This window comes from Colossoma macropomum, unplaced genomic scaffold (assembly GCF_904425465.1).
Source record: "Colossoma macropomum unplaced genomic scaffold, Colossoma_macropomum, whole genome shotgun sequence".
In the NCBI taxonomy this organism is placed as follows: domain Eukaryota; kingdom Metazoa; phylum Chordata; class Actinopteri; order Characiformes; family Serrasalmidae; genus Colossoma; species Colossoma macropomum.
The window spans coordinates 9,233,849-9,247,862 of NW_023494798.1; the positions used below are offsets into that span (position 1 = coordinate 9,233,849).

General features: G+C 41.1%; 1 protein-coding gene across 1 annotated transcript in view; it reads left to right on the forward strand.

The window, feature by feature from the left end:
• LOC118818317 (protein jagged-1b) overlaps positions 1-14,014 on the forward strand; it is a 104,025-nt gene that overhangs the window by 70,724 nt on the left and 19,287 nt on the right. The window contains exon 4 of the mRNA XM_036585545.1: positions 9,477-9,731. Within this exon, the coding sequence (XP_036441438.1) occupies positions 9,477-9,731 (255 nt within the window). The remainder of the gene's footprint in view (positions 1-9,476; positions 9,732-14,014) is intronic.

Consider the following 14,014-nt stretch of genomic DNA (forward strand, 5'->3'; position numbering starts at 1 on the left):
TTGGGACGGGGGCCTGTTTACCACTGTGTTTCATCACCTCTTCTTTTAACAACACTGTTAAAGGAGGAGGAGACACTGCTGTAGTTTGAAAGTGAAATGTTTTCCTGTCCTTATTTGATACAGGATTTCAGCTGATCATCAGTTCAGGGTCTCCTTAGTCATATATTTCATTTCATAACCCTCCAAATGTTATCAGTGGTGACCGGTCTGGACGGCAGTTTCTTCTTTGCGTTTTAGAGTTTTAATTAGTATTTGTGGATGCAGTGATGAACTGTGTTCATAGACAGTGGATTTCAGAAGTGTTTCTGAGACCCTGCAGTGATTTCCACTACAGAATCATGTCTGTTATTAATGCAGTGCCGCCTGAGGGCCCAAAGATCATGGCCAGCAAATACTGGTTTACAGCCTTGTCCCTTACATACAGAGATTTCTCCAGATTCTCTGAATCTTTTAATGATATTATGTACTGTAGATGATGAAAAGCTAAAGTTCTTTGCTATTTTATGTTGAGAAACGGTATTCTTGAATTGTTTTTGATCATTGCAGTCTTTCACAGAGTGGTGAACCCCTCCTCATCTTTACTTCTGAAAGACTCAGCCTCTCTGAGATGCTCTTTTATACCCAATCATGTTACTGACCTGTTGTCAATCAACTACCAGGTGTTTTTTTAGCATTACACAACTTTACCAGCCTTTTGTTGCCCCCGTCCAGCTTTTTTGGAACGTTCCATCAAATTCAAAATGGGCAAATATTTTTCAGAAAACTATAAAATTTGATTTGTTGTCTTTGTACTATTTTCAAATACATTTAGGGTTTAAGTGATTTGCACATCATTGCATTTTGTTTTTATTTACATTTTGCACAGCGTCCCAACTTTCTTGGAAATGGGGTTGTATATATACACTGTTCTCTGCTCTCATCCATAATTTCCTACCATGTTCTCTCCATCTATTACTTTCTCTGAACAGTTCTCCTCTTTCTTAATCCCTCTATTCGTCTGTCCTCCACCTTCATTCTTTCCTCCTCGTTTCTATTCCTCTCTCCTGTCGTCCTCAAGGTGGGGCGGAGAGTTTAATGAAGTGATTTCAGAATTAAAGCCCCATCTTTACAGTCAAATAGAGATTATAGCACAGCTGCAGGTCTGATTACATACCATGGTTCTTTAACTCACACCGCCATGACCCATTATACCCTTCAGAATGTGTGTGTGTGTCTTAGCTTAAGGAGAGAGAGGGAGAGAGAGAGAGAGAGAGAGAGAGAGAGAGAGAGAGAAAACTTAATCAGCATGGATTCTTTTGTCTATTGTCTTGTCTGTCAAAGTGTGTGTTTACACACATCTAACATCCCTTAGTGAAAGTTTGGTAACAATTTGCTGCACGTCGAGTTCTTAAGGCTACATGACAGTTACATAAACCTTTCATAACAACTGACATAAACCTACAAAAACATTTATCAAGGCTTATTTCAACGTCAATGTCAAGTTGACATAACGCGTATGTTAAGTGACAGGATTTTGCCTTATTTTGAAAAATGTGAATGTTGATTTAAACATTCATGAACGTGTTATGAAGTGTTTATGTAAGATGTATGTGTTATGTAGACACCCTTCAAGTAAAGTGTTACCAACATTTCTAAAAGCTTATTCCAATCAGTGGCAGTTGCCATAAAAGCTGCTTGTGTCTTAACACCTACAGGTTTTGTTGACATTAGGTTGTCATATCACTTCCTAGGGTGAAATGACAGCATGTTATGATGTCAGCAAAAAAACGAGTGCACACACAAACTGCTCACTTTTCCTAAGAGGCAAATAAGTGAAAATATACATAACTCTGTCAGTACAGTGTCATGGCATTGCCATAATGGTTCATAAGATATTATAAGCATAAATATGAAACTCAAGGGGCAGAGAAGACATACATAACTGTCATAACAGAGTATCAGTGTCAAAGCACCTTTTTAGATTTACTCACTATTGTTTGATTTTGCAACCAGTCTCACATGACAAGCTGTGTAACATAATCACTATTGTGTGTTTGACATACAAAAAATACACTGAACTACAAAGTCAGCTGTCATAACATGCTGTCATCTCACCCCAGAAAGTGTTATGACAACCTAATGACAACAAAACCTGTCACTTGACATTGGTGTTATGACAGGCTGACATTGAAGTTGACACAAGCAGCCTTTATGGCAACTGGGATTTACTGGAATAAGCCTTCAGAAATGTTCATGTAGGTTTATATCAGCTATCATGAAAGGCTCATGTATTTGTCATGTACCTTTAAGAACTCAACCCACAGTAAAGTGTTACTGAAAGTTCAGTTAGTTAAACATGCTCATACCTTGAAAACGTCCCATGCTTTTATAATGATTTTATAGGGTCAGTGACTCGACGGCTGTTCTCTGGATGCATTGCCACTTCGCTGATGCACCGCTGCACTGCTTGCGCAGCCTGTATGAACGCTCTAACCCAGGGGTGCATAACTCTGGTCCTGGAGGGCTGGAGTGTCCAGCACAGTTTGGTGATCTACCTGCTTAAAAACACCTGATTACAATCATCTGTTAATTGCCAGGTTTAGTGGGTGTGTTTGAGTAGAGAAGCTACCAAACTGTGCCAGACACCATATTCTTGTGTGTGTGTGTGTGTGTGTGTGTGTGTATATATATATATATATATATATATATATATATATATATACAAAACCTTGTATCTCATGGTTTGAAAATGCCTGTTGTTCTTTACATTGTGTGTAAATTTATTTGGGTGGTGGATCATTCCCAGCACTGCAGTAACACTGACGTGATGGTGGTGTGTTAGTGTGTGTTGTGCTAGTCTGAGTGGATCAGACACAGCAGTGCTCAGTGTCCTCAGTGTCGCTGCTGGACTGAGAATAGTCCACCAACCAAAAATATCCAGCCAACAGCATCCTGTGGGCAGCGTCCTGTGACCACTGATGAAGGACTAGAGGATGACCAACACAAACTGTGCAGCAGCAGATGAGCTATCGTCTCTGACTTTACATCTACAAGGTGGACTGACAAGAAGGGAGTGTCTAATAGAGTGGACAGTGAGTGGACACTCACAGTGTTTAAAAACTCCAGCAGCACTGCTGTGTCTGATCCACTCGTACCAGCACAACACACACTAACACACCACCACCACGTCAGTGTTACTGCAGTGCTGAGAATGATCCACCACCCAAACAGTACCTGCTCTGTGAGGGTCCATGGGGGTCCTGACCACTGAAGAACAGGGTAAAAGGGGGCTAACAAAGTATGCAGAGAAACAGATGGACTACAGTCTGTAACTGTAGAACTACAAAGTGCACCTATATAGTAAGTGGAGCTGATAAAATGGACAATGAGTGTAGAAACAAGGAGGTGGTCATAATGTTATGTCTGATTGGTGTATATATATATTTACTGTTGGCACTATTTGTTTTTGTTTTTTTGTGACACTGTTCCTTTAAGAGTTAGCTATCACTATGTGTCTAACTGGGTTGACACATAGCTGTGTTCCTCCTGCTGAGTTTTCATTTAACACACGCTTCCAGCTACATAACACCACCACTTTCTAACCTGCTGTCTCATTGATCCATCGACATCTGTCTCTTAGCCTCTCCAGCAGCTCACGGGAGGAGCAAAAACAAACCCTCCACATTCTCTCGCACGTTCTCAAGGACAAGCAGAGCATGACAGCAACGAGGCTCGGGGACACACTGTTACTCTCTCGACCCTTTCCATTATCTCCTGCCCGTGCTCAGCCACTGCGCTAGAATTCTTATGAATATGTCATCGTTCGCTTGTAATCTGCAGGGGTGTGTAAATGGTTTGGATAGCCTTAACAGCAGGTCACTGTGGGCCATGCCTCATCGTCCAGTGTGAAATAAGATTAGCTTTGGAGTGAGGGCAATGATAGTTAACCTCTTTTCACCTTGGATAGATGGATTCAACAATAAATCATGAGGAACGATGTGTGTGTGTGTGTGTGCGTGTGCGTGGTGTGTGTGTGTGTGTGTGTGTGTGCAAACTTTGCTGTCATTTTCATGTATATATCCTTGCATGAGTAAGTGGAATACCGTGCCCAGGGCTGTGTTAATGCATGAGGTTACAGCAAGAAAAGGTGGTTATGTCTGGAGTGTCGACTTCAATCAATAAAGGGAAATACGCACTAATAGATCACAATCTTCTACAATTAATTTCCCATAGTTAACAAAAACAGCTCTTTAGCTCACAAAACGTTGCCAGTATTTCACTCGTGGGCTTTTTCAGATCAAGCCATGACCATTGGATGACCTGATAAAGCCGACAAAGGGTCATTGTCAGCCTTTTTTGGATTTTCCAGTTGCTCTTTTTGGGTCACACTTTATTTGGATGGTCCCCGATAGATGCTTAACAGCTACTAAATCATTAACAAACTTTCTGGTGATCCTCAGTTGGTTATCAACAATGTTATGGTTAGGGTTGGGGTTAGGAGTAGGTGTGGGTTTTGGCCTTGAGGTTAAGGTGAGGGTTAGGTTTAGGGTTAGGTTTAGGGTTTGGGATAGATTTAATAAACTCTTCCACACTGAACTTCAAGCTCAGTTGAATTAAATGGATATTTAGTTGAATGTTATTGAAAGGCAGACTGAGTATTTACAAAGCATCTATAGTGACCCATCTAAGTAATGTTCAACTTCAAATTCAGTGGCATTTAATGACTTTTCAGTTGAATGTTACTTAAATATATACTGAGCATTTACAAAGAATCTACAGTGGACCATCCAAATAAAGTGTTGCCTCTTTTTGCTAAATATAGGGAAAAAAATTCTTTGATATACTCAATTTTCTCCCCAATGTAGTCTTTACCAATTCCAACCACTAGCCTAGCTTGGCCCAGTCGCACTATGCTACCAGGCTGGGAGAGTGAAGGCTACCACATGCTTCCTCCAAGTCATGTGAAGCTATCGCATCTTTTCAAACTGCTGCTAATGCAACATTATTGGACAGCTCAGTGCGCTTGGAGGAGAACACTAACCACCAATTCTGTTACGTCAGCTAACAGATGCCCACATTAGCTAGTATTACCCTAGTGATGGGAAAGATGGAGGGCCATCCTACCCACCCAAAGGGAGCAAGGCCAGTTATGCTTTCTTGGACTCCAGACCAGTGGAGTTCCCTTTTATTCTCTTTTTTAAATGTGAACAATGTTCATCAGGCTGCTAACTTCCATTTTTTTTGCCAGAGAGCTAACTAGAGAGATTAAACCAACCACCTGACCAGTTTTGTCTGATCCACTTGTACCAGCACAACACACACTAACACACCACCACTATGTCAGTGTTACTGCAGTGCTGAGAATGATCCACCACCCAAATAGTGTCTGCTCTGTGAGGGTCCATGGGGGTCCTGCCCACTGAAGAACAGGGTAAAAGGGAGCTAACAAAGTATGCAGAGAAACAGATGGACTACAGTCTGTAACTGTAGAACTACAGAGTGCACCTATATAGTAAGTGGAGCTGATAAAATGGACAATGAGCGTAGAAACAAGGAGGTGGTCATAATGTTATGCCTGGTCAGTGTATAATGTTGACAATGGTAAAATATGAATAAAACCAAAACAAACATGTTTCCTTTGGTGACCATTTGGCCTTACAACACCTTGCATATGCCTCCCACCATGAATGAATTTTACAAAAAAATACATTTTGGCAAAAAGTCTTATCTCAGAACTATCGTGAAACAGTGTCTCAGGAATCAGGCAGCATATTTGTAACCAGTTTGTGTACTAACTTCTGTTGAGGTAACTTTTAGAGGCATTAAACGCTTCTGCTGTCTGGACGCCTCGTTCCTGTCACCACCACTGTAAACAATTTTGACACAATGAGTTTGTCTGTAAGGGAGAATTCCCCATCAAACCACTCTGAATGGCTTTGTACACATTGTAAAGACTGAACTGAGATGATTTTTTTTGAAAAATCTGTGGAATTTTCTCCTTTAAATCAAGACAATCACCCCCCAAGATGGTGAGAATAAGGAAAGGCTTATTTTAATGTGTCCAAACTTCTGACTGGTGCTGTATTTCAGCCACTGTTTTAAGTGCTGTTCCAGTACAGTCATCAGAGGAGAATTATTATCCCTCCGTTCCGTTAAAAGTGCCTGGTGACCCTCTCTTCACTGGCCGTGTTAAAGAGGCCCTTAAATGGACCAGAGCTCTAATTACAGCCGCTGAGCTAATGCAGAATAAAGCAGCTGCACTCCATGAATTAGCAGTAGTCTGTGTGGATCATGTTAGCTGGGTGTGAACGCTGAGTGTGTGTAATTAATGTTAATATGGTGTGTGTGTGTGTGTGTGTGTGTGCGTTTAATATGATAGCGTATCTGTGTTTGAACACCTTGATCCTTCCTTGTTTTCATTTTTTTGCTGTTCAGCCTCAGCGATCTCATCAGCTTCTTTGTTTATTCCCTCGCTTATCTGCCTTTTGTTATACTCTCTCTCTCTCTCTCTCTCTCTCTCTCTCTCTCTCTCTCTCTCTCTCTCCCCTCTCTCTGTCTCTCTCTCTTTCTCTGGACACATGCACTGTATTTTGTAAGAAAGAAAAAGGTTTGCCATGTTATAGTGGATCAGCAGTGAGATATTACTAATAATAATCATAAATATATCCGCAAGCGGCAATTTGCGGGGTCCAAGCTCGCTTTGCAAGTTCGCCCAACATTGGTAATCTGATTGGCCGATGACGGTCGTGTTTTTTCGAATATGACATCAGTCTCACAGATCCTGATCCAGGACAGCACATTGTAGCAATGAAAAAAAAAAAGGTATTATTATTATAAACGGTCCATATATGCATCTTTGTCCATATAGCCTTTACTAAGTAATCCTTGAAGAACCTGTTTTTAATACATAGTTTATAATAAATACATATTAATATGTTTGATGTATGTAGGCTAGGAAAACATATTTACAAAGTGCTTTACAAAATAAAAGTAAATAATAAAATTTGGCTGGAAAAATAATTCAGCAGATGATTAAAACTAACCAAGAAAAAAGAGGAAACATAAACAGCAGCAGGAAGAGAAATGAAAACTCACCTGAAAAGTATGTAAGACAATAAATGTTGTCACTGTTATAACAAAAGTCCTGCTTAACTCAACGTATGTGTCATTTTGGAGCTTTTCTATTGGGCCATTCTTCATGAAGACAAGCTGACATTTTCAAATGGTGAGAAAAAAGAAATAAAAATGACTTTTGATATGTAAGATATCTGAGAATCTGTCCTTTCTCTCAGACACAAATAGGTAAAATGCTCTCTGCTGGTTCTGCCGTCTTTCCTTGGTGGTCACGTTGTTCTGTTCTCCTCTCCGTCTCGTGTGTGAAAGGTGGGACATTTCTCAGCGGGTGCTGAGTTAGTCAATAAGTTTCTTTTTTGGTGCAGGATCCAGTCGCCCCCATACCACCCACCCCTCCCCCATTGAAAGTGGCCTTAACTGTGCTCCTTTTCTTAACCACCGTCATCATCATCATCACTCATCTACGCCAAGCAGAGAAAATCTCTGAGCTCACAGTGATTTAATTATATTCTAATATGATTGTTTAGGAAATCTCAGATTTCACTGTGACTGTGTTTCATTATTTTAGTGCTGTTCAGAGTCTCTTACACTGAACACACTGAGCACACAAATGCGACCAGAATTCACACAGTAGTGGAATAAGGACAGTAAAAACGACAGATGTTTTATTATTAGCTTTCGTTACAGGGCAAATGTACAGTCAAGTGCAAAAGTTCCGGGCAGTGCTGTGGGCATGCAGTGTTGGACGAAGTACACAAATCATGTACTTGAGTTAAAGTAGAGAAACCCAAGGTAAAATTTTACTCCAGTAAAAGTAGAAGTTCCTCTCTTTAGACCTCCACTTGAGTAAAAGTACAAAAGTATTTACCTTCAAATGCACTTAAGTATCAAAAGTAAAAGTACTAAAAGATTAATTATGTCCTATTATCATTTTTGTAACTAGACTCGCTTCATTAACTCATTTTAGGTGAAAATACTCCAGTGTCACTCTTGGTAAACCAGTCTTTTAATAGAATGTCATTAATTAGTGACGCTGATGTCTATTAAAATGATCATAAGCACAAAACACTGAAGGCAAACAATTTCCATCAGGTAGAACTGAGTGGCTCTGAAATAACTTTTTACAAACAAGCAAAGTTTCAGTTTAAGATTTATTTCTATACTTTGCGCTTCTTTCGTTTTGACATGTTACGTTTTTATTCACACATAAACCAAAAGGAGCGACAGATTTCATAATGTAGAGGAGTAAAAAGTGAGATATTTGACTTTGAAATGTAGTGGAGTGAAAGTAAAAAGTCGCCCAAAATGGAAATACTTCAGTAAAGTACAGATACACAAAAAACTACTTAAGTACAGTGATGAACATTACTTCCACCACTGTATGCTTTTTTTGATTTTCTAAGTGAAAATAAGTGCAAATAAACAGATCCTGCACAGTAAACACACTTATGTAGTTTTTAATGCATAGTTACTGTTTAGTTTCTGAATTCAAAATAGCGAGGGAAAAAATAAAACTTAAAATGTGTCCTGTGCAAAGGTTGTACGGCACATTCTATATATATATATATATATATATATATATATATATATATATATATATATATTATATATATATATTTAAAGTCGAATGCTCTTTTATTGAACAGACAGCAAGGGAGAATAGCTGCTCAGCGCCAATCAAGGAAGCAGGTCATTCCTAGCTTTACACTTTGACTTCACAGTAGGCACAAGCATTGGCACCAACCACCCCACAGCCCACAACAACAATATTAAAACATTAAATGTCTCTCCTGCCGTGAGCATGGTGCCTCCCAAGAGCCTCTTCACATGGCTGCTGTACATGGTCATGCCTCCTGCACTCCTACGGCAGCGTGGCCGGTGGCAGGATAGCCCTTTACATTGTGTCAAAATTTCAAGATAAATGGATCAACAGATATGGACCAGAATAACTTGGAAAAAATATTTCTCCATTTACTCCCACTCAAAGTTAAGAACGTTTTTCCTTGTCCTCTAAAGTTACCTTCTAAAAGATACAATATTGTTTTAATTATCTATACACATCAGTGTATATATATGATATATGATGATATTTGTACTCCATAAGAGCGGCATGTAGATGTAGTCTTAATTTCTACATATTTTGCCATTTGCCACTTGCACCATGTTTCAGAAAGGGCTTTAGGAGCCTGGCATGCTCTGGTTGTTCTTCACCACAGACGCCACAATATTCTAAATGTTTATGTATCAATATCTGCAAATATATACATGAACAATATCAGACATCTGCACCAGCACCAGCCCACAATCAGTGCATCGCTATTGCTCACGATCAACACCTAGAGGTTACCTAGTGGTCTTATACAGCGTATACATGTACTACACACCTCTAACAACAAAGCTGGTTCTCTCCATCATCCCTGCAGGTCAGGAGCAGCTGATTGAGCGTGTGCTGCTGTCGTCCATGCTGAACCCTGGGGAGCAGTGGCAGGCGTACCAGCACCACGGCCGCCAGCTGAGTCTGGAATACCGCCTGCGCTTCCGCTGTGATGCCAACTACTACGGGCCGCAGTGCAACAAGTTCTGCCGCGTGCGTGACGACTTCTTCGGCCACTTCGACTGTGATGCTGCTGGCAGCAAGGTCTGCAAAGATGGCTGGAGTGGACCAGAGTGCACGCAGGGTGAGCCGGCCTTTTTATGGCCTCCTTGTAATTTCAGAAAGCCTAACTTAGCCTCAAGGCAATGCTAGCATTGAGAGTGGACCCATAACTGGTGTCTCCAGGCCCAGACTCTTAAGAAAAAATGGTGCCACCAAGGATGCTTTTAAGTGACGCCTCAGAAGAACCACTTTTGGTTCCCCAATAGACCTGCATTAAAGAGATTTGTGAGTGGAGAACCTTTTTAAAGGTGCATTTTGACCTAAAACTAGAGTTTAATATGTTATTTGTTTTGGTATGCAGAATTCTGTAGCACAGCATTATATCCATCAGCCTCATCAGTTTGATTTTATATCATGTTCATGTTTTTGTTCATCAGTGTAGCTCATACTGGGGATGTGTAGTGCATTCCACTGGGAATCCCTGTGGTGTCAACCAATCATGACTGCTAGCCACTGATCTATAGGTTAATAAATACAACCAAGCTCTTAATTTAGTTGTCAAACAAAATCATATAGAAACCAATGTTTTTTTCTTTATTTAGCACAAAATAGAAAAATTAAATGCCAGAGAAAGGAAGCCAAAGTGAGCTAAGGTATCTAGATGCTTGTTGTCCTCCTCATTGGAGGGTCATTTCTGCCATTCCAACAGTTCATTATCTCTGTTATGATAATAAATAAATGACAATAAGTTCAATTTATATATAAACCCAAGGATGCTTTACACTGAAGCCATGTAAATGATGATTTGAATTAGCACAGTTTTATGGTTGCAATAGGATATTCAGCTTCCTAGCCATAATCTTGCTCCCCTCTGCATTCGCAAACTAGCAAAAAATAAATAATCAAACGAGCCCACCTCCAAAAATCCACCACAAAGCAGTTCCTCCCACCTTCAATATACAGCATCAAGTGGATCAGACAGGAGTTTTTGCAGGAGTTTTTAAACACCTCAGTGTCACTGCTGGACTGAGAATAGTCCACCAACCAAAAATATCCAGCCAACAGCGTCCTGTGACCACTGATGAAGGACTAGAGGATGACCAACACAAACTGTGCAGCAGCAGATGAGCTATCGTCTCTGACTTTACATCTACAAGGTGGACTGACAAGGTGGGAGTGTCTAATAGAGTGGACAGTGAGTGGACCCAGTGTTTAAAAACTCCAGCAGCACTGCTGTGTCTGATCCACTCGCACCAGCACAACACACACTAACACACCACCACCACGTCAGTGTTACTGCAGTGCTGAGAATGATCCACCACCCAAATAGTGTCTGCTCTGTGAGGGTCCATGGGGGTCCTGACCACTGAAGAACAGGGTAAAAGGGGGCTAACAAAGTATGCAGAGAAACAGATGGACTACAGTCTGTAACTGTAGAACTACAAAGTGCACCTATATAGTAAGTGGAGCTGATAAAATGGACAATGAGCATAGAAACAAGGAGGTGGTCATAATGTTATGCCTGATCGGCGTCCAAGGCAAGAACTATTTAAGCCATCCATGGCTGGGTGTCCAAGAGAGCACAATTGGCCTCGCTCGCTTGGTGGGTAGAAAGGCCCCGCCTCTCCTGTTACGTCTGTCGGCTGATGTAACAGATCTGGCGGTTGGCGCTTTTCTTTGAGCACGTTCGGCTGTCCAATGATGTTGCGTGAGCGGCAGTTCGAAAAGCTGCAGTGGCTGGGTTCACAGGTCTCAGAGGAAGCCTGTGCTAGACTTCACCCTCTTAGCGCTGGTGGTATCGCATGATTTGGTTAGTCCTAACTAGTGGGTAGAATTGGATATGACTAAATTGAGAGAAAATTGGGTAAAAGTAGAACTATTTAGGAACCTTCATTTTTAAGGGTGTATAGTGTGATATAGTGTGAAGGGACTGTTTTTTGTCCAGGCCTGGTTTGATTCTCCTGGAATGAGAACTAGGCGAACTGTACAGCTGCACAACAGCAGTCTGAAGTAGCTCTTCTACACTAATCCCAGCATCCCAAGTGACCATTACAGCAAATGCACTTAGCTGTGAAGGAGTACTGCAGAGTTTCTTTAGCGTCCATGATGAACATTAGCTGATAACATCACTGAATCACTGCTTGAGATTCAGAGCGTTCTCTTGAATGCTGATCAGAATTACGTCAGGGGGCTCTTACCTGGGCAGTGCATTGTTTTATAACAGGCCACTTTATTGACCACTCCCTTGTAGATCCACGTTATACAGTTAAATATGCATAGAGTTTGTTAGCCATCCTCTAGCTCTTGAACAGTGGTCAGTTTCTGACCATAGAACTGCTCTTGGCTGGATGGTGAACCACTCTCAACCACTCTAGCCATAGCAGTGGTATTAATGTGTGCCAGCAACACCACTGTGCCGTGTCAGTGAACTCTGCTTGGTCTAAGAATGGCCCACCACCTAGATAATATCTGGTCAACAGTGGGCCTGTGATGATGAATGGAAAAGGGTTGGCTGGCAAATAGTGCATGACAACAGATGGGCTACAGCCTGTAAATTTGGACTATAAAGTAGGTATTTCTAGTGGACAGCAAGTATATATACCAGCCTCTAACTCTGCACTGATCATGATGTCTACAGCACAAATATAGCCATTTTATTTACTATGCAAAATGAGCAGTGAACCTACACGTGTCTTCTGAATTTTAAATATAATGTTTATGATGGTAAAAAAGTGTAAAACTGAAAAAATAAGGTATTTTTAGGGACTACTTTGCTTTACCATGCCCTGCACATAGCTCTCCCTCATAAAAGAACTTCACAAAAATACATATTGGGCCAAAATCTACATCAATTAGTGTGTTTACATGCACTTGAGTAATCAGATAATGGGAAACTGTGGATCTACATGAGTCAAACAGTAATCAGATTTCTTTTTTACAACCAGCCAATAGACTCACAGAAGAAGACGTGACGTAAACATAACATAAAACTCAAACTTCATACCACGGCTTTTTTTTTATTGTGCCACTTCACCTGAAAATATGAACATACATCGTTCAGACTGAGAAATCCGAAAGAAATCAGAGTAAGAGTTCACATGCACTGAGAAATCTGATTACTGAGCTAAAATCCAGCTCTCTTTATCAGATTTCTTAATCGGATTTCTAGACCTTACTCTGATCTAAGAAATCAGAATATGCTGTTAACGTGACTATTTGAATTATCAGACAACTGCAGAAATCCGATTATGATTGGATTATTGAGGATATGTAAATGCACTCAATGTCTCAGCCATCAGGCACTATATTTGTAATCATTTTGCGTAATAACTTCTGTTTAGGGAGCTTTTAGAGGGTGTCTGTGGACGTCTGGTTCCTATCACAACCACTCTGAAGAATTCTGACTCAGTAGGTTTCTCTGGAACGGAGCGTTTCACACACCAACCCTCTCTGAATGACTTTGTTTACAGAAATGGATGGAATTCCCCTGTATGAATTAATGACTGTGGAAAGTTGAGGGTCATGATGTCACTCTAGCTGCCCTCCCTCTCACTAATCTCTCCTCCAGCCTCACTTATCAGTTCATCACTTATCCTGTCTGCGATGACTGAAGTCAGCAGGCCTGAGAAGAGCCGGCGTCAGCGCCACGTCCTTCATCGCCCCTGCAGGAACGTCACCCTTGGGTCATACTGAACACGACCTTGGGTACAATCATGAGTCACTGTGGTGCCCAGGATCGGACACTCGGTCGTCTAACTTTGACAGCAAGTTGGCGGTTGCATGTTGGAAAGGTGTTTTCATGGTATACAGGTTTACTTCCGTTGGGATGTTTTGTCAATCAATATTGACACTAAAACACTGACTAATGTTAACCGATAGAAGTTGCCACTAAGAAGAAAAGCGTGTTGTGATAATGTAGCTACAGGGGGGCGGGGAGGGTGGGGGAGCTTTCCTTTGATCATCACTAATTTTTCAGCAGCCACCATCAAAATGCAACATTTATACAGCTGTTTCTGCAGACTGTAGGAACTTAGTTGAACTCACCCTCCCTCTCTCTGGTTTCTAGCTTAGGCTATTGCTTATGTAGTTAGTGAGGTAGGTGGGTAATCCAGGTCCAGAAAGTTAAAACCCTCCTCAGAATTTTGTTCCAACTGCCTGGACACCTTTGCTGGTGGTTTAAGCAAACTAGAGAGGCCAGGCGGTTGGAACAAAATCATGGAGAGGATTTGTACTTTTCGGACCGGGAGTACTCACCTCTTACACCTAGTTCTGTAAAAGGCAGGGCCGCAGTGAGACAGCCTTTAGTGTGTGCAAAGATTTTGAACACGACACTCAAATGCTGACCATCTAACTGCCTAGCTGCCA